This window comes from Salvelinus namaycush, chromosome 31 (assembly GCF_016432855.1).
Source record: "Salvelinus namaycush isolate Seneca chromosome 31, SaNama_1.0, whole genome shotgun sequence".
NCBI lineage: Eukaryota > Metazoa > Chordata > Actinopteri > Salmoniformes > Salmonidae > Salvelinus > Salvelinus namaycush.
This window is the reverse complement of record NC_052337.1, coordinates 21407188-21434435: the sequence shown is the minus strand read 5'-3', so window position 1 is coordinate 21434435 and position 27248 is coordinate 21407188. Positions and strand designations below refer to the sequence as shown.

The 27248-nt window shown below is 43.1% G+C and overlaps 1 protein-coding gene across 1 annotated transcript in view; it reads left to right on the top strand.

Moving 5' to 3' along the window:
- The window catches only part of LOC120025843 (neural proliferation differentiation and control protein 1-like), a 37649-nt gene extending 11520 nt beyond the window's left edge, over positions 1 to 26129 (top strand). Inside the window, exons 2-9 of the mRNA XM_038970540.1 lie at positions 12268 to 12417; positions 20566 to 20667; positions 20824 to 21030; positions 23956 to 24022; positions 24400 to 24484; positions 25105 to 25184; positions 25319 to 25418; positions 25632 to 26129. Of these exons, the coding sequence (XP_038826468.1) occupies positions 12268 to 12417; positions 20566 to 20667; positions 20824 to 21030; positions 23956 to 24022; positions 24400 to 24484; positions 25105 to 25184; positions 25319 to 25418; positions 25632 to 25712 (872 nt within the window). The 3' untranslated portion in view covers positions 25713 to 26129. The remainder of the gene's footprint in view (positions 1 to 12267; positions 12418 to 20565; positions 20668 to 20823; positions 21031 to 23955; positions 24023 to 24399; positions 24485 to 25104; positions 25185 to 25318; positions 25419 to 25631) is intronic.
- The last annotated feature ends 1119 nt before the right edge of the window (positions 26130 to 27248 follow it).

Genomic DNA, 27248 nt, shown 5'->3' with positions numbered 1-27248 from the left:
TTGCAGGAAATGACGCACAGAACGAGCAGCATGGCTGGTGGCATTGTCATGCTGGAGGGTCATGTCAGGATGAGCCTGCAGGAAGGGTAACACATGAGGGAGGAGGATGTCTTCCCTGTAACGCACAGCGTTGAGATTGCCTACAATGACAACAAACTCAGTCCGATGATGCTGTGACACACCGCCCCAGACCATGACGAACCCTCCACCTCCAAATCGATCCCGCTCCAGAGTACATGCCTCGGTGTAACGCTCATTCCTTCGACGATAAACGCGAATCCGACCATCACCCCTGGTGTGACAAAACCGCGACTCGTCAGTGAAGAGCACTTTTTGCCAATCCTGTCTGGTCCAGCAACGGTGGTTTTGTTCCCATAGGCGACGTTGTTACCGGTGATGTCTGGTGAGGACCTGCCTTACAACAGGCCTACAAGCCCTCAGTCCAGCCTCTCTCAGCCTATTGCGGACAGTCTGCGCACTGATGGAGGGATTGTGCATTCCTGGTATAACTCGGGCAGTTGTTGTTGCCATCCTGTACCTCTCCTGCAGGTGTAATGTTCGGATGTACCGATCCAGTGCAGGTGTTACAACTGGTCTGCCACTGCGAGGACGATCAGCTGTCCATCCTGTCTCCCTGTTGCGCTGTCTTAGGTGTCTCACAGTACGGACATTGGAATGTATTGCCCTGGCCACATCTACAATCCTCATTACTCCTTGCAGCATGCCTAAGGCACATTCACACAGATGAGCAGGGACCCTGGGCATCTTTCTTTTGGTGTTTTTCAGAGTCAGTAGAAAGGCCTCTTTAGTGTCCTAAGATTTCATAACTGTGACCTTAATTGCCTACCGTCTATAAGCTGTTAGTGTCTTAACGACCGTTCCACAGGTGCATGTTCATTAATTGTTTATGGGTCATTGAACAAGCATGGAAAACAGTGTTTAAACCCTTTACAATGAAATTTTGATTTTTACGAATTATCTTTGAAAGACAGGGTCCAGAAAAAGGGACGTTTATTTTTTTGATGAGTTTTAGTTTTGATGTCTTTACTATTATTCTACAATGTAAAAAAAATAAAAATAGAAAAAACCTTGAATGAGTAGGTGTGTCCAATCTTCTGACTGGTACTGTATATTTCCACACTGAGGTTGGAATAAAATTGTGAAAAGACCACTATTCAGGAACAAATTCTTTCACTTGTCTGAATTCACTTTCTTGTCGTTTTTTTGTCGTGTTGTGAGGTTATGTGTGACTGTGAGTGTATGTGCTTGCACGTGCTTGCACTGTAAATGTATTTAAACAGGTGCTGTGTGAGCCTCAAGGGCTATCTTTGCTTCTTTGACACATTTGAAGGACTTATTAACAAGAAAGTGCCATTGCTACAGACTCTTGTCAGGCCTTCTCAGGGTCATGGTTGAATCACCAGACTGAACCTGAATCATGAAAATAGGAACAGCTTGGTCTGATAGGGACTTTCTTGCACTGAGTTTTGAAAACCCCCAGTAAACCAAGCGAAATTGTCCGGCCTTCTAGGACTATAATGCGTAATGACGGTCAGCTTTAACAAATACAGTTAGGCCTACCTACATGAAAAAATACTATAGTATGCAAGGGTATAAATACTGTAGTAATAGTATATTTATATACTACAGTATTCATTGTAGTGTTTTGTAGACTTTACTGTAGTATGCTTGTGTAACGGATGTGAAATGGCTAGCTAGTTAGCGGGTACGCGCTAGTAGCGTTTCAATCAGTTACGTCACTTGCTCTGAAACCTATTAGTAGTGTTGCCCCTTGCTCTGCAAGGGCCGCGGCTTTTGTGGAGCGATGGGTAACGACGCTTCGTGGGTGTCAGTTGTTGATGTGTGCAGAGGGTCCCTGGTTCGCGCCCGTGTCGGGGCGAGGGGACGTACTAAAGTTATACTGTTACACTTGGCATGTAGGTTTCTCACTCATAGGTGACACAAATTGAGATATGGGGAGGGGAATGGGCAGTGTTTATGCAAATGTATAAGTACTATAGTATTCTATACTAAACTAGTATTTTTATGTGGGTAGTTCTTATGTTCTATTTCATAGCATTTTTTTTTATCTCTTTGTGGTTGAAACATGTCTTTGTGACATGACCATTGTTATAGAATAAAACCAAATAAATAATACTCTGAGTATTGGCTGTTTGTTACATGGACTATCTATATTTTCTTAATTATTTTTAATTGGGCTGCGATCAATGACTTGATCGTCCTTGCTGTGTAAAATATTTGACACTTCATATACAGACGTAGGCATACAGTGTATATCCAAGAGACTGTCTGAAACAGACATAATCATATCCATTTCAAAGGTATCTTCAGTCCTTCATGATGCTGCTGGCTGTAGCCACTTGACTTGGAGTGCATGGCTCAGTTCCTGTTTAACTAGAGACAGGAAGTCCACACAATGGGACAGCATAACCCTGCTGCCCTTTCAGCTTCCTGCACCCCCCCTCACGCCACTGCACCACTCTATACTCTACCAGTGGAGGGGGGGTTAAGTACATAATAATACGTGCTCTGAGACCAGGTGGGGGAGAAAGTACAGTTACAGTAGGCGTCTGTCCAAAATATGTCCCTGTATAGCGCAATACTTTTGAACAGGGCACATAGAGTTCTGGACATTTCTTACTGGGAAAGGCTATACGGGCACCCCTGGTGCCCAAATTGATGACGTATGTCGCGCAACTGAGAGTCGAGTGGAGACGAATGGATTCGGTTCTGTTAGTCGTCCTGAAGAGCCCTCCCAGCTGCATAGCTAGTTTATGCTTGCTAACTGGCAACAACATTAGCATGGCATTAGTTAAAACGGGTAAAAAAGTTGTTTATTTCAATGGACAAGAGAGAAATAACTTGTAGTTACATGCCAACCGTGACATGTCAATTAGCTAATGTAATGACAAGTGCAACGGTGTTGTATAGAGGTGCTTCCCAATGTTGCGTTCCACTCGGTAGCAGTTGCTTCACCGGGCAGTCGTATGTCGCTGTAGGTAGCTAATGTGGAAATGTTGTTCCATCCCACTTGATTTTATTTCAAGTAAGATTGCAGCCTACAATATAAATAACTTGTAATATTGGTAGTAACCACCTTGGTAGTAACCACAACACGGAACAATGTGCACATCAGTCCCGCTTGCCGGGCACTGCTGCACTGCAGTAACTTACTGTAGAGGGAAGTAGCTAGATATTGTAGATAATATCAGGCCAGGGTGACAGCTAAAGCATATATATTGCTTTTGTAGTCTGAAAAAAACAAAATGATTCTGAACACTCCCAAGTCCCAACAAGTCAAATTCTAGCTGACGTTTATAGAAACAAGCAAAACTACACTGAAAAAAAGATATAATCGCAAAATGCAACAATTTCAAAGATTTGAGTTACAGTTCATATAAGGAAATCAGTCCATTTTAAATTAATTAATTGTGCCCTAATCTATGGATTTCACATGACTGGTAATGCAGATATGTATCTAATTGTCACGAGTACCTTTGAAGAAGAAAAAAAAAGAAGGGGGGTGAATCAGAAAACCAGTCAGTATCTGGTGTGACCACCATTTGCCACTTGCAGCGCCACGCATCTTCTTCACATAGAGTTGATCAGGCTGTTGATTGTGGTCTGTGGAATGTTGTCCCACTCCTCTTCAATGGCTATGCGAAATTGCTGGATATTGACGGGAACTGGAACATGCTGTCATACACGTCGATCCAGAGCATCCCAGACATTCTCAATGGGTGACATGTCTGGTGAGTATGAAGGCCATGGAAGAACTGGAACATTTTCAGCTTCCAGTAATTGTGTACAAATCCATGTGACATGGTGTTGTGAATTATCATGCTGAAACATGCGGTGGATGAATGGCACAACCATGTCCGTAGCTTATGCCTGCCCATACCATAACCCCACCGCCACCATGGGGGCACTCTGTTCACAACGTTGAAGTCAGCAAACATCCAAATGCGCTGTCTGCCATTTGCCCGGTACAGTTCAAACCGGGATTCATCCTTGAAGAGCACACTTCTCTAGCATGCCATCGAATGTGAGCATTTGCCCACCGAAGTTGGTTACGACGTCGAACTGCAGTCAGGTCAAAACCCTGGTGAGGATGACGAGCACGTAGATGAGCTTCCCTGAGACCGTTTCTGACAGTTTGTACAGAAATTCTTCAGTTGTGCAAACCCACAGTTGGTGGCTGGTCTCACACGATCCAGCAGGTGAAGATGCCGGGTGTGGAGGTCCTGGGCTGGCGTGGTTACACTTGTGATGCCGGTTGGACGTACTGCCAAATTCTCTATGGTAGAGAAATTAACATTAAATTCTCTGGCAACAACTCTGGTGGACATTCCTGCAGTCAGCATGCCAATTGCACACTCCCTCAAAACTTGAGACATCTGTGGCATTGTGTTGTGTGACAAACTGCTAATTGTAGTTTCCTTTTATTGTACCCAGCACATGGTGCACCTGTGTAGTGACCATGCAACCCATAAGAGTCTAAGCCCTGTCTAAGTCAGGGGTGTACTACTAAGCTATATGGAATTGTTTTAAGAAGATCATACCAAGGATCATTTTACTATTTGATTTGGAATTGTAAGACCCCTTGAAGTATCAAAAAACATTTTTGGCCTTACAGATAGTAGCCCATACAAATGCATTGAATAACATATTCACTACATGGAACAACAGATGGTCCACCCAAACAATTCTAAGAAAGTTTGTTCAGAAGTGTCTTTCCTATATCTGAGATACAAGAAAGATTAGAATTTTTTATATATATATTTTTTTACATGTATTAAACACCTTATTTTTGTCACTAAACCATCTCCATATATACTGTACTTCCATAATAACATTTATGGGAGTTCTAGTGCAAGCTAACCGACATGTACATGTTTGTGAGAGTCTCACCTTTACGCAGAGGGGTCATATTAGTGTGTAGTCCAAACTGTTCAGACACTACAGACAGAAGTTGGCAGATCGGCTTTACCGACTTCAGACGAGTCCAAGACATTTGTGGGGGTCGTAGAGCAAAACAGAGAACACCATCTTGTTCGTGAGAGTCTCGTCTTTCCTTAGAAGGGTCATAATAGTTTTCTAGGCCAAACCGTGAGAATAACGATTTTTGAGATGTCTCATGGACTGATAAACACCACTGTAGATCTTTCACCGCAGATGTGAAAGTGTGACATAGGCAGATGCGATGGATTGAGATGCATCTTATGCAAAAAAATGGATCACAAATCAAAATCAAACTTATTTGTCACGTGCCGAATACAACAAGTGTAGACCTTACCGTGAAATGCTTACTTACAAGCCCTTAACTAACAGTGCAGTTCAAGAAAGAGTTAAGAAAATGTTTACTTTTTATTATAATTAATAATTTGGTAACACAATAAAATAACAATAAAGAGGCTATAACCGGGTCAATGTGCGGGGGTACAGTTTAGTCGAGGTAAATTGTACATGTAGGTAGGGGTGAAGTGACTATGGATCGATAATAAACAGCAAGTAGCAGCAGTGTACAAAACCAATGGGGGAGGGGTGTCAATGTACAGTGCCTTGCAAAAGTATTCATCCCCCTTGGCGTTTTTCCTATTTTGTTGCATTACAACCTGTAATTTAAATGGATTTCATGTAACTGACTAACAAAATAGTCCAAATTGGTGAAGTGAATTACAAATGGAAAAGTGGTGCATGCATATGTATTCACCCCCTTTGTTATGAAGCCTCTAAATAAGATCTGGTGCAACCAATTACCTTCAGAAGTCACATAATTAGTTATATTGCACACAGGTGGACTTTATTTAAGTGTCACATGATCTCAGTATATATACACCTGTTCTGAAAGGCCCCAGAGTCTGCAACACTACTAAGCAAGGGGCACCATCACGCAAGCGGCACCATGAAGACCAAGGAACTCTCCAAACAGGTCAGGGACAAAGTTGTGGAGAAGTACAGATCAGGGTTGGGTTATAAAAAAATATCAGAAACTTTGAACATCCCACGGAACACCATTTTAAATCCTTTAAAAAAAAAATGGAAATAATATGGCACCACAACTAACCTGCCAAGAGAGGGCCACCCACCAAAATTCACGGACCAGGCAAGGAGGGCATTAATCAGAGAGGCAACAAAAAGACCAAAGATAACCCTGAAGGAGCTGCAAAGTGGAGATTGGAGTATCTGTCCATAGGACCACTTTAAGCCATACACTCCACAGAGTTGTACTTTACAGAAGAGTGGTGACAAAAAAGCCATTGCTTAAAGAAAAAAATAAGCAAACACGCCAAAAGGCATGTGGGAGACTCCCCAAACATATGGAAGAATGTACTCTGGTCAGATGAGACTAAAATTGAGCTTTTTGGCCTTCAAGGAAAACGCTATGTCTGGCGCAAACCCAACACCTCTCATCACCCCGAGAACACCATCATCATGATGATCAGCATCATCATGCTGTGGGGATGTTTTTCATCGGCAGGGACTGGGAAACTGGTCAGCATTGAAAGAATGATGGATAGTGCTAAACATAGGGAAATTCCTGAAGGAAACCTGTTACAGTCTTCCAGATATTTGAGACTGGGACGGAGGTTCACCTCCAGCAGGACAATGTCCCTGAGCATACTGCTAAAGCAACACTCAATTGGTTTAAGGGGAAACATTTAAATGTCTTGGAATAGCCTAGTCAAAGCCCAGACCTCAATCCAATTGAAAATCTGTGGTATGACTAAAAGATTGCTGTACACCAGCGGTACCCATCCAACTTGAAGGAGCTGGAGCAGTTTTGCCTTGAAGAATGGGCAAGAATCCCAGTGGTTAGATGTGCCAAGCTTATAGAGACATACCCCAAGGGGGGGGGGGGGGGGGGGGGGTAATTATGCACGCTCAAGTTTGATGTTTTTTGTCTTATTTCTTGTTTGCTTCACAAGAATAAATATTTTGCATCTTCAAAGTGGTAGGCATGTTGTGTAAATCAAATGATACACACCCCCAAAAAATCTATTTTAATTCCAGGTTGTAAGGCAACAAAATAGGAAAAATGCCAAGGGGGTGAATTCTTTCGCAAGCCACTGTAAATAGTCCAGTGGCCATTAATTGTTCAGCAGTCTTATGGCTTGGGGGTAGAAGCTGTTAAGGAGCCTTTTGGTCCTAGACTTGGCGCTCCGGTACCGCTTGCCGTGCGGTAGCAGAGAAAACAGTCTATGACTTGGGTGACTGGAGTCTCTGACATTTTTTGGGGGGCTTCCTATGACACCGCCTAGTATATAGGTCCTGAATGGCAGGAAGCTTGGCCCCAGTGACGTACTGGGCCGTACGCACTATCCTCTGTAGTGCCTTACGGTCAGATGCACTAGCTTAAACTGACAGATTTGATTATGTTAATTAGATTTCCATGGTGGCGCGGACATTGACTTTTTCAGTTTCTTGATATGCCACACCTGTCAGGTGGATGGATTATCTTGGCAAAGGAGAATTGCTCACTAACAGGATGTAAACAAATCTGTGCACAAAATTTGAGAGAAATATACTTTTTGTGCGTATGAAAAATGTCTGACAATTCTCATGAAGCATGGGTCCAACACTTTACATGTTGCTTTCATATTTTAGTTCAGAATAGTTAGCTGGGGAGTGCTCATTAGAATGACTGACTGAACCGAATCCATTCGTCCCTACTCAACTCTCACTGCGCAACATACATACGTCATCAATTTTGGGCACCAGGCGTGTCCATAGACTCTCCTCTCTCTTACTAGCACTGAGTTTGCCGATAGATAGTTTTTGGAGGAAAATGTGCTTACTATGACTGATACAGTATGTGGTTGTCTTGCTTCATCTGGATAAGAGCTTCTGCTAAATGACTAAAATGTAATTGTATAGGAGGCCCACTCCACTCCTCCTATGCACTGATTGGTGTAATTTGCCAGCGTTTCTCATGACTTCTGATGATACCACCTTAAGTCAATAAACGGTCAACATTGCCACATCAGTGTTTTTCACCATCTGTGGTACACATGTCATGGCACTGTTTGCTGGTCTGCCCTTCTTAGAACTGTTTATGATTGCACAGCCTGGCAGGCAGCAGATGGCTAGAATAGTCATTTTTCATGTCTCATATCGACTTATTCTGGCGTTACATAACTGTATTTACACCTCTCTGGTCCCACCTGACCGAATGGTGCTCTCTCTCTCTCTCTCTCTCTCTCTCTCTCTCAGGAGAAGCTCTCTCTCTCTCCATCCTCCCCTCTCTCGGGGAGATCTTCATGTTTCCTAATTAGTGAGTGGTGTGGGAGGCATGTTGAGGTGACAACCTGACCTATGGTTTATTGACATTCTCTCCTTTTGTAATCACATTGTGTTTGTGGCGATTGACAAGATGAGGACAAAAAGGGAATGTGCGTAGGATGCTGTCTCACAGTGATGATAGTGATGGTGTCATGAAGACCCTATAGACACAGTGCATCTTATTCCCTTACATAGTGCACTTCTTTTGACTAGAGCCTTTAGCCATCCTGTCAGTGTCTCCACATATGCCTCAGTAGTGATGCTCTAGCAATGAGCTCTTCTGTATTAAGCCTCTCCCTCCTCTCTTTCTCTCACCATTCTTTCTTTCCACCCACCTCAGTCGCAGGTTTAATGAAGTGCCTTAGGTGTGACTCAGACTATTCTCCTTTAATTGCTTCATGCTGTGGTACCTTGGGCTGATGATGCACTTATCTCTTAATTCACTACCATTATGACTGCAAAGAGGTGGTGCTTCAGCTGGGGAAGATGCACTTGGATTTTGTGTGTGTGTGTGTTAGTAAAGCTTAAAGATCACAGTCTTCAGGGCTGCAATTTTCTGTGCAACATTAACTTCCCGCTTAAAAAGAAAACTATAGCAGAACTGCAGGCTAATGATACTTACACCACAGAACATAGAGGCAACACCGATATAATGATCTGAACAATGCTTTCAGATATATATTTATTTGGTACTACACTGAGTATACAAAACATTAGGAACACCTTCCTAACATTGAGTTGCACCCCCTGCAACCCCCACCACTTTTTCCTTCAGAACAGCCTCAAATCATCGGGGCATGGACTCAACAAGGTATCGAAAGCGTTCCACAGGGATGCTGGCCCATGTTGATTTCAATGCTTCCCACAGTTGTGTCAAGTTGGCTGGATGTCCTTTGGGGGGTGAACCATTCTTGATACACACCCAGGAAACATTTGAGTGTGAGAACCCAGTAGCGGTGTAGTTTCTTTTGACACAAACCAGTGTGCCTGGCACCTACTACCATACCCGGTTCAATGGCACTTAAATCTTTTGTCTTGCCCATTCACCCTCTGAATGGCACACATACACAATCCAAGTCTCAATTGTTTCAAGGCTTAAAAATTGTTCTTTACCCTGTCCCCTCCCCTTCATCTACACTGAAGTGGATTTAACAATTGACATCAATAAGGGGATCATAGCTTTCACCTGGATCCACTTGATCAGCCTATGTCATGGAAAGAGCAGGTGTTCTTAATATTTGGTACACTCAGTGTATATCTCTATTCTCAGTAGAATCACTACATGCTACCATAATGACATCAGCCAAGCCAGACAGAAAGATGTGATATGGAGCAGTAGAGAGATGGGTGTCATTTTATAAAGTAAACAGTTCCTTGTCTGAAGACGCACTGCATTTTTTTGTCATGATCTGGTCCCCATTATGTGACAATGATCCAGGTGACCTTGGCACAAGTCTTCAGATCAAGGAAGAGCAATCAGTCAGAGAAGAAGAAAAAAATTATCTGGCACAATTTGATGAAAAGAACCATGGATGGAGAGAAGTGGACAGACAGAGATATATACATGAAGGGAAGTTGGGATTAAAATCCTTCAAAGGGCAGGATATGTGGCCTCCAAAGCCACATCACATGTGGGAACAGTCAACAGTGCATGATCCCAGTGTGGCCTGGGTAACATAAGCACTGCCACCTTCAGAAGGACAGGCAAGTGAGTAGGGAAGTCAGGCAAGCTGGAGGTGGGCGGCTTAGTGGTGCACTCCTTAAGTGAAAACACCAATTATTTTATACACACACTTAATACTCAGGCCGTGTCCGAAAACCCGTACTTGCATTCTAAATAGCCTATGCATGAACATGAGCGATCTAAGGGGTGATATGGTTAGATAGGGATGTTGACAATCACAGAATGGCGCAGTGGAGGCTGCTGAGGGAAGGATGGCTCATAAAAATCTTTGGAATGGAGTGATATCAACCATGTCTTTTATGTGTTTGAAACCATTCCATTGACTCCATTCCAGCCATTATTATGAGCCGTCTTCCCCTCAGCAGCCTCCACTGGATTGGAGTATGTGAAATTTATAGGCTTTAAATGCCAGGATGTCGTACACATTTAGCAGAATTCGCTACAATCAGCTGAGGGGACACGCTATACCAAAATTAACGAATGGCAGGAATCAACGCGATTGTGGATTAGATGACACATTCTCAGTAGGATGAGCCTAGTATGCTGATATTTGTTGCTTACTGCATACATTTTTACTAAACAGTATGTTCTAAATAGTATGTTGTAAGATTGGTACACAGTATGCAGTAAGTAGTGGGCAATCCAGATTTTGGACACAGCCTATTACATTTACATTTAAGTCATTTAGCAGACGCTCTTATCCAGAGCGACTTACAAGTACATACATTCATACTTTTTTTGTACTGGCCCCCCGTGGGAATCGAACCCACAACCCTGGCGTTGCAAGCGCCATGCTCTACCAACTGAGCCACACGGGGCCTATGACATACACACATACAGCAGAGGAGGTTGGTGGCACCTTAATTGGGGAGGACGGGCTCATGTTAAAGGCTGGAGCGGTATAAGTGGAACTCATTATATAGCCATTCTAATGAGCTGTCCTCCCCGCAGCAGCCTCCACTGACATACAATACACACTAACGTAAACACTACTGTGACTCACACCTCCTGATGTCAGAGATCCTGTTGCCATGGAGGTCATTATGGCGACAGATGTTGTAGTTCTGCAGCAGCCTAGGGGGCATGAGTTTCTATGAATACCCTCCTCCTGTACTGTGCACTTTTAACAGCCCATGGTTACTGTACCACTCTGGGGCGGCAGGTAGCCTAGTGGTTAGAGCATTGAGGCAGTAACCGAAATGTTTCTGGATCGAATCCCCGAGCTGACAAGGTAAAAATCTGTTCTGCCCATGAACGGCAGTTAACCCACTGTTCCCCGGTAGGCCGTCATTATAAATAAGAATTTGTTCTTGACTTGCCTAGTTAAATAAAGGTTAAAAAAGTTAAAACTCTGGCTCTTTAAGCCCTGATAGGCTGCTAAGTCTATTGCTATGTCCTTGCCTACCCTCTGCAACAAAATACACCTTGTGACCCACTTTCTGTGTGTGTGGTGTGTGTGTGTGTGTGTCTCCCAGCCAATGCTTACACATTAGATATGTACGGCATGGTATGGCTAGATAGGGATGTTGATAATCACAGATTGGAGAATTATTCAAGCATTCATGCTGTCAACCTGGTTTATAATCCTGATCAGCAGAACATCACGATCTAGGCCTTGAAGGTCTAATTGTATATTCTTTCAATCATTTTGATAGATGACACTGCTGGTTGGAAGGACTACTTTTTCTAAGGTCAATTGAGCCAGGGAACAGGTGAAGACGTTTGTGTGTGTCACAGGAGGTTGGTGGCACCCTAGTTGGGGAGGACGGGCTCGTGGTAATGGCTGGACCGCAATAAGTGGAATGGTATGACATACCATTCGCTCCGTTCCAGCCATTATTATGAGCCGTCCTCCCCTCAGCAGCTCTCCTCAGTTCCCTGGTAACTGTTTTTAAATTCAGAACAATGTGATTACAATAGCTTGGGTCTGTGTCTGAAAACAGAGTTCTAACCAATACATGATGTTCATGCAATGAAGACAATAGCACAGTCAGAAGGTTTTGCTATTCGAAATCCCTCTACATTGTACATAATAAAATGTCGTTTGCCACTGGTGCGTCAATTAATCTTTAATTCAATCAGTTGTCATGACTACATGGCATCTTGTCATCTCCAAGCAGCCTCTTTTGTCATGACACCTGGGGGATGATGTGACACACTCATGTTCCTGTCCTCTCACACACACTCCATAAGAATCATGATGACCATGATTCAGTATGTTCTGTTAGAGGAGGTGAGCAAAAGTGTTATCTAACGTCTGGCTCTCTTTTTCTATTTAGCTGGGGGTAAGTGCCCGCACCACATAGACTGTGCCCGTGAGGGGCGGCACTTCTGCAAACCTGGCACCTCCTACTGCGGCCCCTGCCTCACCCCATTGGAAGAGAACGAGGAAGGACAGTGTGTAGCAAGGAAGAGGCGCCATCACCATGGTATGTTGGTCTGGATATTACACACATTATGCACACTCAAACGGCCCCACAATCTCCATTTATAATGTAGGAAAGCAAGGGGATTTGGGTAATTTACGAAAGATGTTGTTGAATTTATTTGATGAAGCTTCTTCAACAGCACAGGGTCATTTTCTACGTATGTTCAATGAACATCAATCATCATCCTTTCCCTGGTTGTGTTTGCATCCCAAATGGCACACTATTCCCTACATAGTAAACTACAAAGGGGTCAAAGTAGTGCACTATGTAGGGAATAGAGTGCCATTTGGGACACAACCTGTGTCAAGCTACAGATCTCTGAGCATCCAGACATGGGTTATGGGCTTAGGTCAAACACAGTTTGGTCACACAAAGTGGTTCATGAGCTGATGCAGAGAGGCTGCTGTTTTAATTGGATGTGTGTGTGTGCCTTTGTTCGCGGTGTAGCCATGAGTAACTAACTCTGTGCTTTAAGAGTGGGCATAGTGAGCCACAGTGACACAGACTGTTTACACCACTGTCCACAGTGAAAAAGACAGGAAACCCTCACTACTCCTCTTTCTCCTCCTCCCTCACTCTCCCAGTCCCCCTCCTTGCTTACCGCTTTCACTCTCAATCTCCCTCTTCTATATTTATTCGATACCCCTTTTTTTCTTTACGCTATCGCCTTCCTTATCAATTCCTCTCCCTCCTTCTCCCTATTGATCTCTCCATTCTTCTCTCTCCCTCGATCTCTTCAGCTCTCTCTTTCGCTCTCTGCATCAATCTGTCCTTATTTCTCCCTCTCTCTGTGCGCTGTAGTTTGATCCTGTGTTTCTCTAATCCCCGCTCCTGCTGCCCACAGACAGATGACCACTGCATTTAATCACCCAGAGTACTGCATGCATCTCTCTTTCCTGCATATCTCCCTTTCTCTCTGTTACTCTCCCCTTCCATCTCTCCCTCTTTCACTCTCTCTGGCTCCTTCATACAATCTAATTTCATTCTGTAAAAGTGTTGCTCCGTGGAAATAAATAACATTTTTCATTTTTATTGTCCGGTGATTTTACAAGGCATGCCATGGTTTGTGAAAGAAATAGAGGGAGAGGAGAAATAGAGAGGAAGTGGGAGATATTCTCTCTTACCCTGCCACCTCTACCTTGCCTCTCTCTCTCTGTCTGTTTGTGTGTCTTTCTCTCTCTGTGTGTGTTTCTCTCCAGGATGAATCATTTAGTTGGGTCTGCAGCAGAGGACATTAGATTAGGGGTCACGGCATCACACAGAGAGATATGAGAGAAAGAAAAATAAGAGCGGATGAAAAGGAGAGCGAGAACTTTGTTTGAGGAGGGAGTTTATCAACCTAGGAGCATCTAATTCGCAGAAATTCTGACAAAGCAGAAGCGGTGTGTGTGTGTGTGTATTGTGAAGGCCAGGTTGTTGTGGTGGTGTGTTATGGTGTGGTTTGAGTGTGTTGTGGTGGTGTGGTATGAGTGCTACAGACCACTGGGCTAGGTTACATAAACCTGTGAGGGCTGGCTAGAACAAACTGCCCCTGTGGGGAGCTTACCATGTGGTCAGAGACTGCTGGCTATGTCTGAAATAGTACCGTATTTCCTATATAGTGCACAGGTTAGCATTTTTTGTCATGAATCTTGTTCTGGAGGCAGCTCTGCAGAGTGGTCACTAGCTGGCACAACCACAAAATCATAAATTCAGATTTTTTACCTTACCCTAAACTTAACCACACTGCTAAGCCTAATGCCTAACCTTAAATTAAGACCACTTTTTCATGAATCTTTAAAATATAGCCAATTTTGACTTTACAGCTGGCCTATCTAAGGGGAAATCGCTCAGTTCTGCATCCAGGGCAACCTGTATATAGCACACTGTTTTTGACCAGGGCCCATATGGTGCCATTTGGGATGCAGCCCCTATGTACAGGATGAGGTGTACATCAATGGAGATGTGCTCCTAATCAGAGCAATCCGGACATGTCACCATCCAAAGCCTTACCTTTTATGTTCCTTTTATGTGCTAAACATATTTGTGCTTATTTTTAGCATGATCTTATCTCTTATCTCCATAGGCTGTGTCTATTGAGGAAGCTTATGGATGTTTTCTCCAGTACACATGTAGACAGAGGCTGTTGTCCATGGAGAGATGACCCCATCCAGACACAGCAGGACCAGAGAGAGGCTTATGTGACCCAGTGGAGCCGAAACGGATACATTATTAAATCTAGCAACTCGGATGTCTTAGATTATGTATGAGAGAGCAGCAGGATGCACATCAGTATACACCACAGGAGGTTGGTGGCATCTTAATTGGGGAGGACGGGCTTGTGATAATGTCTGGAGGGGAATAGGTGGAATGGTATCAAATACATCAAACACATGGTTTGATGCCATTCCATTCACTCCGTTCCAGTCATTAAGAGCCGTTCTCCCCTCAGAAGCCTCCACTGGTGTACACAAAATAAGCAAATACACTCTCCACAGCAACATGTAATACACACATTTACAAATTTACACAAACGCAAACACACTCGCATACATGAGCATACTACCTCTTGTTTTCTCTTTCACACGCGCACACACACATACTAATACACAGATATGTGAGTGTAGGTGCCATGCTTTGTCGGTAAAGTTGTCATGGGTAGGTTCCACAGGAGTCTGGTGAGGGGAGGACGGCTTATAATAATGGCTGAAATTGAGTGAATGGAATGGGTATTAAGCATTTGAAACTGTGTTTGATGTGTTTGATACCATTCAATTAACTCTTCCAGTCATTACTATGAGCCATCCTCCCCAATTAAGGTGCCACCAGCCACCGGTGGTAGGTACAATATGTATCTTCTCAGAAAGGGAAGAGTAGTACTGTTATTCACTGGTTTTACAGTGGCCGCCATGAGGAGCAGAGGTGAGAGGGTAGGTAAATAACAGTAGCTAGGTGAGTACAGTTAGTGAACAGTACTCTTTGTGTGTGTAAGACAAGCCTGTGTTTGACATCAAGGCATACACTTCCATAGGTAAACACTGGAGCTATGGGCCCTGTCTGGTAATAAGGCTGGCAACCAGTCAGGAGAACTGGATATGTATACACACAGTATGTACTGAGGGCAGAGCTCTACCCAGAAACAGGGACAGGTACCTGAGTCCATGTGTACGTGTGGTCATCAACAGCAGGTAAAGCTGTGGTCAAACTGACCCCTCCAGAGTCAGACCTAGGGGCTAATAATCGATCAGAAGCTGGACATGGGGAACAGGGAGACCCTCTAGAGATGGGGAGAGACGGGGTGCGGGGAGGGATGATGCATAGGGGGCTAAGCAAAGCTAATGAAGCTCTCTAATGGAGCCTAATGACAGCTGTTGACAATCCATTAGGAATCAGGGATGTTATTCAATGCCGTGCTGTTAGTTGATTCAGTGTGGAGCGCTGACTATGTTAGTCCTGATGGGAAATGCATTGAGGAGTCAATGAGTTGAGTGGTAGTGATGTTCATTTAAAAATAGTGAAGTCCTTGTGATTTATTTCAATATTCTGTTTAACATGGTGACTACTAGGGTTGATGGAATTTGATAGACACCTGTACAAGGGACAATACTCTTGGGAATTTGGTGTTCAGGAAAAATTCACTTGAAAATGTGTTTTATGCTGTGTTTTACATAGCTATGATGAGTGTCACCATGGAGCGACAAATGGGTTGTTGCAATGTTGAGGATGGAATAGTTAACCAAGACATGTTATGGATGTTGACCAAGTACCTCTGACCCAAATATAGGCTTGGGTCGACAAGCTTTATCATGTGTGGTCAAGAAGATAGCTGCTAACATTCCAGTGACAATGATTGCCCATCTAACCTAATGCACTGTATGGAGGTAGCCTAGTGGTTAGAGCATTGGGCCAGTAACCGAAAGGTTGCTAGATTGAATCCATGAGCTGACAAGGTAGAAATCTGTCATTCTGCCCATGAACAAGGCAGTTAACCCACTGTTCCTAGCCGTCATTGTAAATAAGAATTTGTTCTTGACTGACTGGTCTAGTTAAAATTAAAATGGAAGAGGTCCTATTGAAAATACTCCCCGGCACATTGTTCTCATAGCCACAAGAGGGCAGCAGTAGACCCTAAGAATGAACCCCTGAGAAATTCCCCAAGTCTATTCGATGTAAATATACTAATGCAGACTCTAAAATATTTGCATGAAAATCTGTCGCCAATTGGATGGAAACCTAGCTAGTGAGACTAATATTTTTGTACTATTGGAAGCCATGTATTGATGAAATAATGCATAGTGTTTGGTCATGTGTGGGTCTGAATTCAACTATTCGGTCAGGTATTATACTCATTCAATCTGGTAAACAATTAGAAAAAGTGTCAGTAAGTTTAATTTACACATCCATTAGATACTTTTATTCGCCTTCAAGACCCATTCCTTCAGTTCACAAACAAGAGCAGGGCAGCCCCTTTGACTGTAAAAACAAATGACAGATTCGGTCTTTATGTTGTGATGGGAAACTGAATGCGTTGTCCTGATGTATGACTAACGCCCAGCCAGGGTGGGAAAGGGTGGATGGAAATGATAGGAATAAGAGAGTCTGACTGTTTACTGTTTGTTTTCATAAACTTACATCCCTCTTCTTCTACTTCTATGATACCATGGCAGTCCGCAAACAAACATTTAAGGTGCATGCCGCCACCTACTGTGCTGGAGTGTGCAATCAATCATGGTCTGCCTAATTCTGTACTACTAACCTCCCCCCATCCTTTTTCTCAATTTCCTCAATTTCGTCCACACTAATCGCTGTTATTTCCAAGCCAGCGCGTTGTCAAGCCCTCACTCACCCGTGCTCAAGGCTAGTGCACCTTACATCCCTCTTGGCACCTCTTGAGTTATGGTTAATTATCAACCTGGTGCCAAAACCTCCTCTCTGATGCATGGAGAGGTGTATGCTTAGTCAGTGTGTGAGGGTTTACTGACACACACACACACACATCAATTTCCCCGTTCTTGTTTTCTCTATCTACTACACACTCCCACTCAAACAAACATATATAAATGCATACCCTTATGCTCCCTTTTTTGTGGTTCATGCTCACTGATTCTTCTATGTACCCTCTCACTCAAGTACTCATGCCAACACAATATCTCAGGAATGTTCTCCTTTTCTTTCAAATGTTGACATTTTCCTCAGATGTTTAAGTTAGCTAACAAAGTAGGGTATAAAGTGTTCTTGCTGGCAGGTACACTGGCACACTTGGAGCACTCCACCACCTGCAAAGTACAGATGGCATGACCCACCCCCACTGACACCTGCTGTGGATCACACTAAATGGGATAGAGGGGGGGTGAGAAAGTAACAAAGCACAGACTGAAAGTGCCGTCACATCATATCACGCACATTACCACCGCCAGATGGCCACCCTTCTGTAGAGGACAACACCTTAATCATTAATAGCACGGCGCTCATGCTAATACAAACACAATGAGACATTACTAAGCATATTCAAAGAAGTGGCTTAGTTAGTGATATGGCTCATGATGTCTCACTATAGTAATTAAATATTGAATCTGAATCATATTTAGCTTATCACGTAAACAGTGTAGAACTCCCTGGTCTTTTAGAATAACCTTGGGGAGGGAGAGATTATCATCACCATTAGCACTCAGCTGAGTGAGATTTAGGGACTTGTGTGTGAGAGGGAGCAGGGCCAAGACAGAGGGGCAGGGTGATTGCACAAGCCCCCTGCGGTGCTTCAACCCCTGGCCACACACACACTATGTATACCGGTAACCAGGGAGAACTGTGGCCTAGTCCTGGAATGTGGCCTACTGTCTGGCCAAAAGAGCTGTTAAACAACACCCTGGTTTTGTCTCTCTTTCACTGTTGCCCAAACAAACAACACACCGGCACACTCTCAATCACACAAACACATTTATACACACACACACGCACACACACACTCACTGGCTCTCTCATGGGTTGCTTCATGCGCTTGCAGTCACACAACAGGATGTCCTGTTTCTTCTAATGCTTGCTCTTTCACGCCCACACTCTGTTCTCAGTTATATGGTTACCACCTTAAATGACATTTTGAGCAAAAAGGCAAACTCCCCTCCATCATTCATTGAATCAGGTGACTCATTCATCATAAAACGCACTGATATTGCCAACTACTTTAATGATTTTTTTCGTCGGCAAGATTAGCAAATGTAGGCATGAAATGCCAGCAACAAACACTACTAAATAGGTAAACACTAACTGACCAAATTATGAAAGACAAGCATTGTAACTTTGAATTCCGAAAAGTGAGTGTGGAAGAGGTGAAAATATATTTTTGTTTATCAACAATGACAAGCCACCTGGGTGACAACTTGGATGGAACATTTCTGAGGATAATAGCGGACGATATTGCCACTCCTATTTGCCATATCTTCATTCTAAGCCTACAAGAAAGTGTGTGCCCTCAGGCCTGGAGTGAAGCAAAAGTCATTCCGCTAACCAAGAATAGTAAAGCACCCTTTACTGGCTCAAATAGCAGACCGATCATCCTGTTACCAACCCTTAGTAAACTTTTGGAAAAAATTCTGTTGAACCAGATACAATGTTATTTTCCAGTAAACAAATTGACAACAGACTTTCAGCACGCATATAGGGAAAGGCATTCAACATGCATGGCACTAACACAAATGACTGATGATTGGCTGAGAGAAATTGATGATAAAAGATTGTGTGAGCTGTTTTGTTAGACTTGTGCGGCTTTTGACATTATCGATCATAATCTGCTGCTGGAAAAACTTACGTGTTATGGCTTTACACCCCCTGCTCTATTGTGGATAAAGAGTTACTTGTCTAACAGAACACAAAGGGTGTTCTTTAATTGAAGCCTCTCCAACATAATCCAGGTAGAATAATTAATTCCCCAGGGCAGCTGTCTAGGCCCTTTACTTTTTTCCCCAATCTTTACCAGTGACATACCACTGAAAGCCAGTGTGTCTATGTATGCGGATGACTCAACACTATACACGTCAGCTACTAAAGCGAGTGACAAAGAGTTGCAGTTAGTTTCAGAATGGGTGGCAAGAAATAAGTTAGTCCTAATTATTTCAAAAACTTAGTATTGTATTTGGGACAAATCATTCACTAAATTCTAAACCTCAACTAATCTTGTAATGAATAATGTGGAAGTGGAGCAATTTGAGGTGACTAAACTGCTTGCAGTAACCCTGGGTTGTAAACTGTCATAGTCAAAACATGTTGATGCAACACTAGCTAATATGGGGATAAGTCTGTCAATAATAAAGCACTGCTCTGCCTTCTTAACACTTACAAGGTCCTACAAGCACCTAGTTTTGTTGCACCCGGACTACTGTCCAGTTGTCTGTTCAGGTGCCACAAAGAGGGACTTAGGAAAATTACAATTGGCTCAGAACAGGGCAGCACAGCTGGCCCTTAAATTTACATGGAGAGCTAACATTAATAAGATGCATGTCAATCTCTGTTGGCTCAAAGTAGAGGAGAGATTGACTTCATCACTACTTGTTTTTGTAAGAAGTATTGACATGCTGAATGCACCGAGCTGTCTGTTTTAAACTACTACAACACAGCTCGGACACCCATGCATACCCCACAAGACATGCCACAAGAGGTCTCTTCACAATCCCAAATTCCAGAGTAGACTATGAGAGGTGCACAGTGCTACATAGAGCAATGGAACCCTATTCCACATCAGGTAACTGATCCAAGCAGTAGAATCAGATTAAAAAAACATATAAAAATATACCTTATGGAACAGCGGGGACTGTGAATAGACACACACTCAGGCACAGACACACGCATACACAGACACATGATAACTCACTCCCTCTATACACACGTGCACATGGATTTTGTATTGTGTGGTAGTGGCCTGAGGGCACACACTTAATGTGTTGTGAAAATCATTATGAATGTCATGTAATATTTTTAATTTAGTTAACTGCCTTAATGTTGTTGGACCCCAGGATGAGTACCTGCTGCCTTGGCAGGAACTAATGGGGATCCTTAATAAATACAAATACAAAACTCACAAATGTAGAAGCACAATATACATACATATAAGAAGATATCCTGAACAAAGGCATGATGTTCATATGGACTCTTATCTGCCAATGTCTTTCTCCTCAGGTAAAGTGACAGCCTTCTCTGATCTAGATGAAGAAATTGACTTCCTTCAATCAGTCATTGCCAAACAGGAAGTGTCTGAGGTCAAACAATCAAAACAATCAGGTGAGCCTACATTCCGTATGCATTTCTCTGAATTGTATTACGTTTCAGTTACTTTTCCATAGATGCGTGTCGCTATATATAAAACGTTATCTACACCACAATAATAACAATGTCTCTGTCTCTCTCTTCCGCTCTCTTATTCGCTCTCTCTCCCAGACACCCCCTCCAAGGCAGTTCCTATGACTCAGACAAAGTCTCCCAGACAGAGAGGCAAGGCCCAACCTTCTGCGGAGCAGCCCACTACCGCCCACCCCTCTACCCGGACCCCGCAGCCTGCCCCTGGGGCTCTGGAGAGGGTGGGACCGGGGGGACCTGGAGGCCCCATAGCCATCCCATACCCCTCCAAGGACAGTCTCCTTGTCAGTAAGTGTCTTTATTAGTTGAAAGTAGTGACACGTTTGTGGCGTGAGACCAGGCCAGCTCTACTAAGTGCACTTAGGGTTGTTGTCCTGTTGGAAGGTGAACCTTCGCCTCAGTCTGAGGTCCTGAGCGCTCTGGAGCAGGTTTTCATCAAGAATCTCTCTGTACTTTGCTCCGTTCATCTTTCCCTCGATCCTGACTAGTCTCCCATTCCCTGCCGCTGAAAAACATCCCCACAGCATGATGCTGCCACCACCATGCTTCACCGTAGGGATGGTATTGGCTAGGTGATAAGTGGTGCCTGGTTCTCTCCAGATGTAACGCTTGGCATTCAGTCCAAAGAATTCAATCTTGGTTTCATTAGACCAGAGAATCTTGTTTCTCATGGTCTGAGAGTCCTTTAGGTGCCTTTTGGCAAACTCCAAGCGGGCTGTCATGTGCCGTCACTGAGGAGTGGCTTCCGTCTGGCCACTCTAAAGGCCTGATTGGTGGAGTGCTGCAGAGATGGTTGTCCTTCTGGAAGGTTCTCCCATCTCCACAGAGGAACTCTGGAGCTTTGTCAGAGTGACCATCGGGTTCTTGGTCACCTTCCTGACCAAGGTCCTTCTCCCCCGATTGCTAAGTCTGGCTGGGCGGCCAGCTCTAGGAAGAGTCTTGGTGGTTCGAAACTTCTTGATTGGATGATGGAGGCCACTGTGTTCTTGGGGACCTCCAATGCTGCAGAAATGTTTTGGTACCCTTCCCCAGATCTGTGCCTCGACACAATCCTGTCTCGGAGCTACACGGACAATTCCTTCCTCATGGCATGGTTTTTGCTCTGACATGCACTGTCAACTGTGGGACCTTATATAGACAGGTGTGTGCCTGTCTATATAAGTATTTAGTCAGCCACCAATTGTGCAAGTTCTCCCACTTAAAAAGATGAGAGAGGCCTGTAATTTTCATCATAGGTACACTTCAACTATGACAGACAAAATGAGAAAAAAAATCCAGAAAATCACATTGTAGGATTTTTTATGAATTTATTTTCAAATTATGGTGGAAAATAAGTATTTGGTCAATAACAAAAGTTTCTCAATACTTTGTTATATACCCTTTGTTGGCAATGACAGAGGTCAAACATTTTCTGTAAGTCTTCACAAGGTTTTCACACACTGTTGCTGGTATTTTGGCCCATTCCTCCATGCAGATCTCCTCTAGAGCAGTTATGTTTTGGGGCTGTTGCTGGGCAACACGGACTTTCAACTCCCTCCAAAGATTTTCTATGGGGTTGAGATCTGGAGACTGGCTAGGCCACTCCAGGACCTTGAAATGCTTCTTACGAAGCCACTCCTTCGTTGCCCGGGCGGTGTGTTTGGGATCATTGTCATGCTGAAAGACCCAGCCACGTTTCATCTTCAATGCCCTTGCTGATGGAAGGAGGTTTTCACTCAAAATCTCACGATACATGGCCCCATTCATTCTGTCCTTTACACGGATCAGTCGTCCTGGTCCCTTTGCAGAAAAACAGCCCCAAAGCATGATGTTTCCACCCCCATGCTTCACAGTAGGTATGGTGTTCTTTGGATGCAACTCAGCATTCTTTGTCCTCCAAACACGACGAGTTGAGTTTTTACCAAAAAGTTCTATTTTGGTTTCATCTGACCATATGACATTCTCCCAATCTTCTTCTGGATCATCCAAATGCTCTCTAGCAAACTTCAGACGGGCCTGGACATGTACTGGCTTAAGCAGGGGGACACGTCTGGCACTGCAGGATTTGAGTCCCTGGCGGCGTAGTGTGTTACTGATGGTAGGCTTTGTTCCTTTGGTCCCAGCTCTCTGCAGGTCATTCACTAGGTCCCCCCGTGTGGTTCTGGGATTTTTGCTCACCGTTCTTGTGATCATTTTGACCCCACGGGGTGAGATCTTGCGTGGAGCCCCAGATCGAGGGAGATTATCAGTGGTCTTGTATGTCTTCCATTTCCTAATAATTGCTCCCACAGTTGATTTCTTCAAACCAAGCTGCTTACCTATTGCAGATTCAGTCTTCCCAGCCTGGTGCAGGTCTACAATTTTGTTTCTGGTGTCCTTTGACAGCTCTTTGGTCTTTGCCATAGTGGAGTTTGGAGTGTGACTGTTTGAGGTTGTAGACAGGTGTCTTTTATACTGATAACAAGTTCAAACAGGTGCCATTAATACAGGTAACGAGTGGAGGACAGAGGAGCCTCTTAAAGAATAAGTTACAGGTCTGTGAGAGCCAGAAATCTTGCTTGTTTGTAGGTGACCAAATACTTATTTTCCACCATAATTTGCAAATAAATTCATAAAAAATCCTACAATGTGATTTTCTGGATTTTTTTCTTCTCATTTTGTCTGTCATAGTTGAAGTGTAACTGATGAAAATTACAGGCCTCTCTCATCTTTTTAAGTGGGAGAACTTGCACAATTGGTGGCTGACTAAATACTTTTTTTGCCCCACTGTAGACAGGTGTGTGCCTTTCCAAATCATGTCCAATCAATTGAATTTACCACAGATGGACTCCAATCAAATTGTTGAAACATCTCAAGGATGATCAATGGAAACAGGATGCACCTGAGCTCAATTTCGAGTCTCATAGCAAAGAGTCTGAATACTTATGTAAATAAGGTATTTCAGTTTTTTTTATTTTTAACAAATGTGCAAACATTTCTAAACCTATTTTTGCTTTGCCATTATGGGGTATTGTGTGTAGATAAGGGGAAAAAATAAGTAAGTATTTTTTTTAGTAAGGCTGTAACGTTACAAAATGTGGAAAAAGTGAAGGGGTCTGAGTACTTTCTGAAGGGAATAGATTTGAAAGTGGTTAGATTTCATCTGCAGTCACACACAATTTCATAATTTCTCCTCCTTTTATGGGTATCTTGTCTTCACTCTATCCTCTTCTCTGTTTGTTTCGACCTCTGCAGTTATGATCTCTGTGTGTATCATCTTTGGCACTGTGGCCCTGATCTTGGCTACAGTTGGCTGGGTAAGGTAAGACATCAGACAGTAACAATATCAATATGTTATTATTTAATTTGACAACTAAGATGTGCTAGACTCCCTTCTATTGTTTTACTGTCAAATGTTGTTTTTGTTAGAGCATGTTAAATCATTTTCCAACACATTTTTATAAAGGATCAATTTAAGCACTGCACTGTTATGATGCATTCCAAATGGCACCCTACTGCCTATGGTGCACTTTGGACCAGGGTCCATAAAGCTTTGGTCAAAGTAGTGCACTATATAGGGAATATTGCGCTATTGGGATGTGTCCATAATGCAGATGTTTAAAAAAATATATTTTGCCTACTGTTCCTGCTCCAGTCTCCCTAGTCTCTAATGGCTCAGAATAATGTTGCCCCCTACAGGTTGCAGAAAGAATCACGTCTGGCCCAGAAGGTAGATTACCCTGCATTTGGAAGCAATGGAAATGGAACAGCCAACAGGACTTCAGTAAGTGCATTGTTCCGCATGGGGCACAATACATCCACCTCAGCTAAATACATTAGGAGTCTATTCCATATTACCCAGACCCAGATTAGACCCTTTTCTCTTTGGTCCTCTGTTGTTTCCACAATCAAGTGGGGAGGCTGATGACATCAGAGTAAACTCATCAGACCAGCTCCTTGAATGGCCAACTCTTGAAGTTTGCAATTGTGTCCAAAAACAAAGTTTTGCTCATAACATATTTGTGTACCCATAAGTGTGTGTACATTACTGTATTTATACAGGGGATATTGTTTTTCAACAGGAAACGTTCAAAAATGGCTGAAGTTTGTCTTTAAGCTTAGTCCTGGACGAAGAAGCACTTTGAATATAAGATCCCTATTTTGAACATGCATTTTAGACCAGGATTAGCCTTAATCTATGTCCGGGATACCGGCCCTATATGTGTGTAAATAAGCGACTAGACAATTTTTTGTATGATTAATTTCCTTCTGTCAATGTGATTTGACCACAGGATGTCTGTGACGTAAGCATCCGATTTTCAGGCTTTGCCTCTTCTCTGCTTTTCCTCCCCGCTGAGGGTGGTTTTCATTGGTCTCTCCTCTGCTTCTCGCTTTTCTCCTCAGTCGGGGGATAAGAAGTTGGCCCAGAGTGCTCAGATGTACCACTACCAGCATCAGAAACAGCAGATGCTCTCCATGGAAAAGTGAGCTCTACTCCTCCTCCTGCCCCTTTTGGTCTCGCGTCCTTTCTCTCTCTCTACCTGTCCGACAATTCAGTTTCATTCAAATATGAATACACACACACATATTCATCTTGGTGGATTCTGTTGTTTTTCAGACATAAATCAGAGACGAAAGTCACTGACTCAGAAGTCACATCAGATGAGGAAGAAGTGGGCGGAGACTTCACTGTGTACGAGTGCCCTGGCCTTGCACCGGTGGGTGTGCTAGGACACACACACACATGCACTCGCACTCAGACATGCACACCCACACACACACACACACACACACACACACACACACACACACACTCAGGCACAAACACATAATATATTAACACAAATTCTGTCCTTGTTTTACACACAATATTCATATTGATGATGACTGTGTTTGTTTGGCTTTTAACAACAGTTTTTATTTCATTGCAGACTGGAGAGATGGAAGTGAAAAATCCTTTGTTTGACGACTCTACCCTATACTACCAAGGGAATCCCAAGGGAATTCCATAGGTTTTAATGCATGCTGGCACACGCAGACACCACACACACACACACACACACATACACAAACACACACACACACAGAAACATACACCCAATTAAAACATAATACAAACCTACACACACACACACAATTTCTTGTACTCTGGAAAAGACCACCTTAACTCTCCAATCAGGCTGCTCTGTCAAAACTGGACAGGTTTATACAGATGTCGGATCTTAATTTGACGCATTTCGTTGCAGAAGGAAAATTATCTGCAGCAGGAGGAATTGAATGTCTATTTAATATTGAGAATCAATACCAGGGAGCAGCTGGAAGCAGTGTTTTGTAGGCTATACAATAATTTAGACTGTAGGTCCACTGATTAATTGTTGTATTATATGTTCAAGGCAAACAATAAGCAAAATAAATTGGTGGTTATCGCAGTGCCTGTGTGGTCCAGTGGGTACAGCCGCTGACAACGGTAAACATATGCTAGAGTAGGCATGGGTTTGAATCTGGTCCACTAATGTCCTTTGAGAAACGAGTACATTTCTAGTTAATCTCTGTGGGCTGTACTTTTACTCTTACTCAAGTAATTTCTGAAGGAAGTAACTTATTTTTTACTCCATTACATTTTACCAAATTATTTTAGTTACATAGATTTATATTATAAAATTGTCGCTGTCGGATGACATTTTTTACATGACACGATACTGTACGTCTGTATGAACGTTTCACAACCACTTGACCACTGAAATGTATTCAAAATAGGTTGTCATCAAACTCTTAAGTCCATTGGCTCTCAAAGTTGTCCATCAAACCCAGTTTTATCTCCACCACGGCTCTCGAAGGGAAGCGCACGTTTTCATATTTTTGTTCTTGGGTTCTTAGCCAGACTCGATCAGAGGTAAGTTGCACTTTAATTACCTTCTGCCTTTGTAATATTATATATTTCTGAAGTAAGATAAGTAATTTCTAATATATTATTCTGTTGTTGAAATTGTGTTTTGAGGACAAGTGCAAATCAAATGGCTAAGTAGCTAGCTAGCTAACTAGCTAGCTTTGGCTGACCCAGAATGTGACAGAAAAAGTTTCATCTCATGTTTTTAGCTCCCCATATGACCTCTGGTGGACATTCCTGCAGTCAGCACACTCCCTCAAAACTTGAGACATCTGTGTCATTGTGTTGTGTGACAACTGCACATTTTAGTGGCCTTTTATTGTCCCCAGCACAAGGTGCACCTGTGTAATGAGCATGCTGTTTAATCAGCTTGGTGGTAAAGACACACCTGTCAGGTGGATGGATTATTTTGGCAAAGGAGAAATTATCACTAACAGGGATGTAAATACATTTGTGCAAAAAAATGTAGATTAATACTTTTTTTGTACGTCTGAAAAATTTCTGGGATCTTTTATTTCAGCTCATGAAACATGAGACCAACAGTTTACATGTTGCGTTCATATTTTCGTTCAGTATAGCTTCACATTAGGTTGCCATTACAAGCTGTCTAAGCTAGATGCAGTGTCAACGATGTAGCTAGCTAACATTAGCAAGATCAACA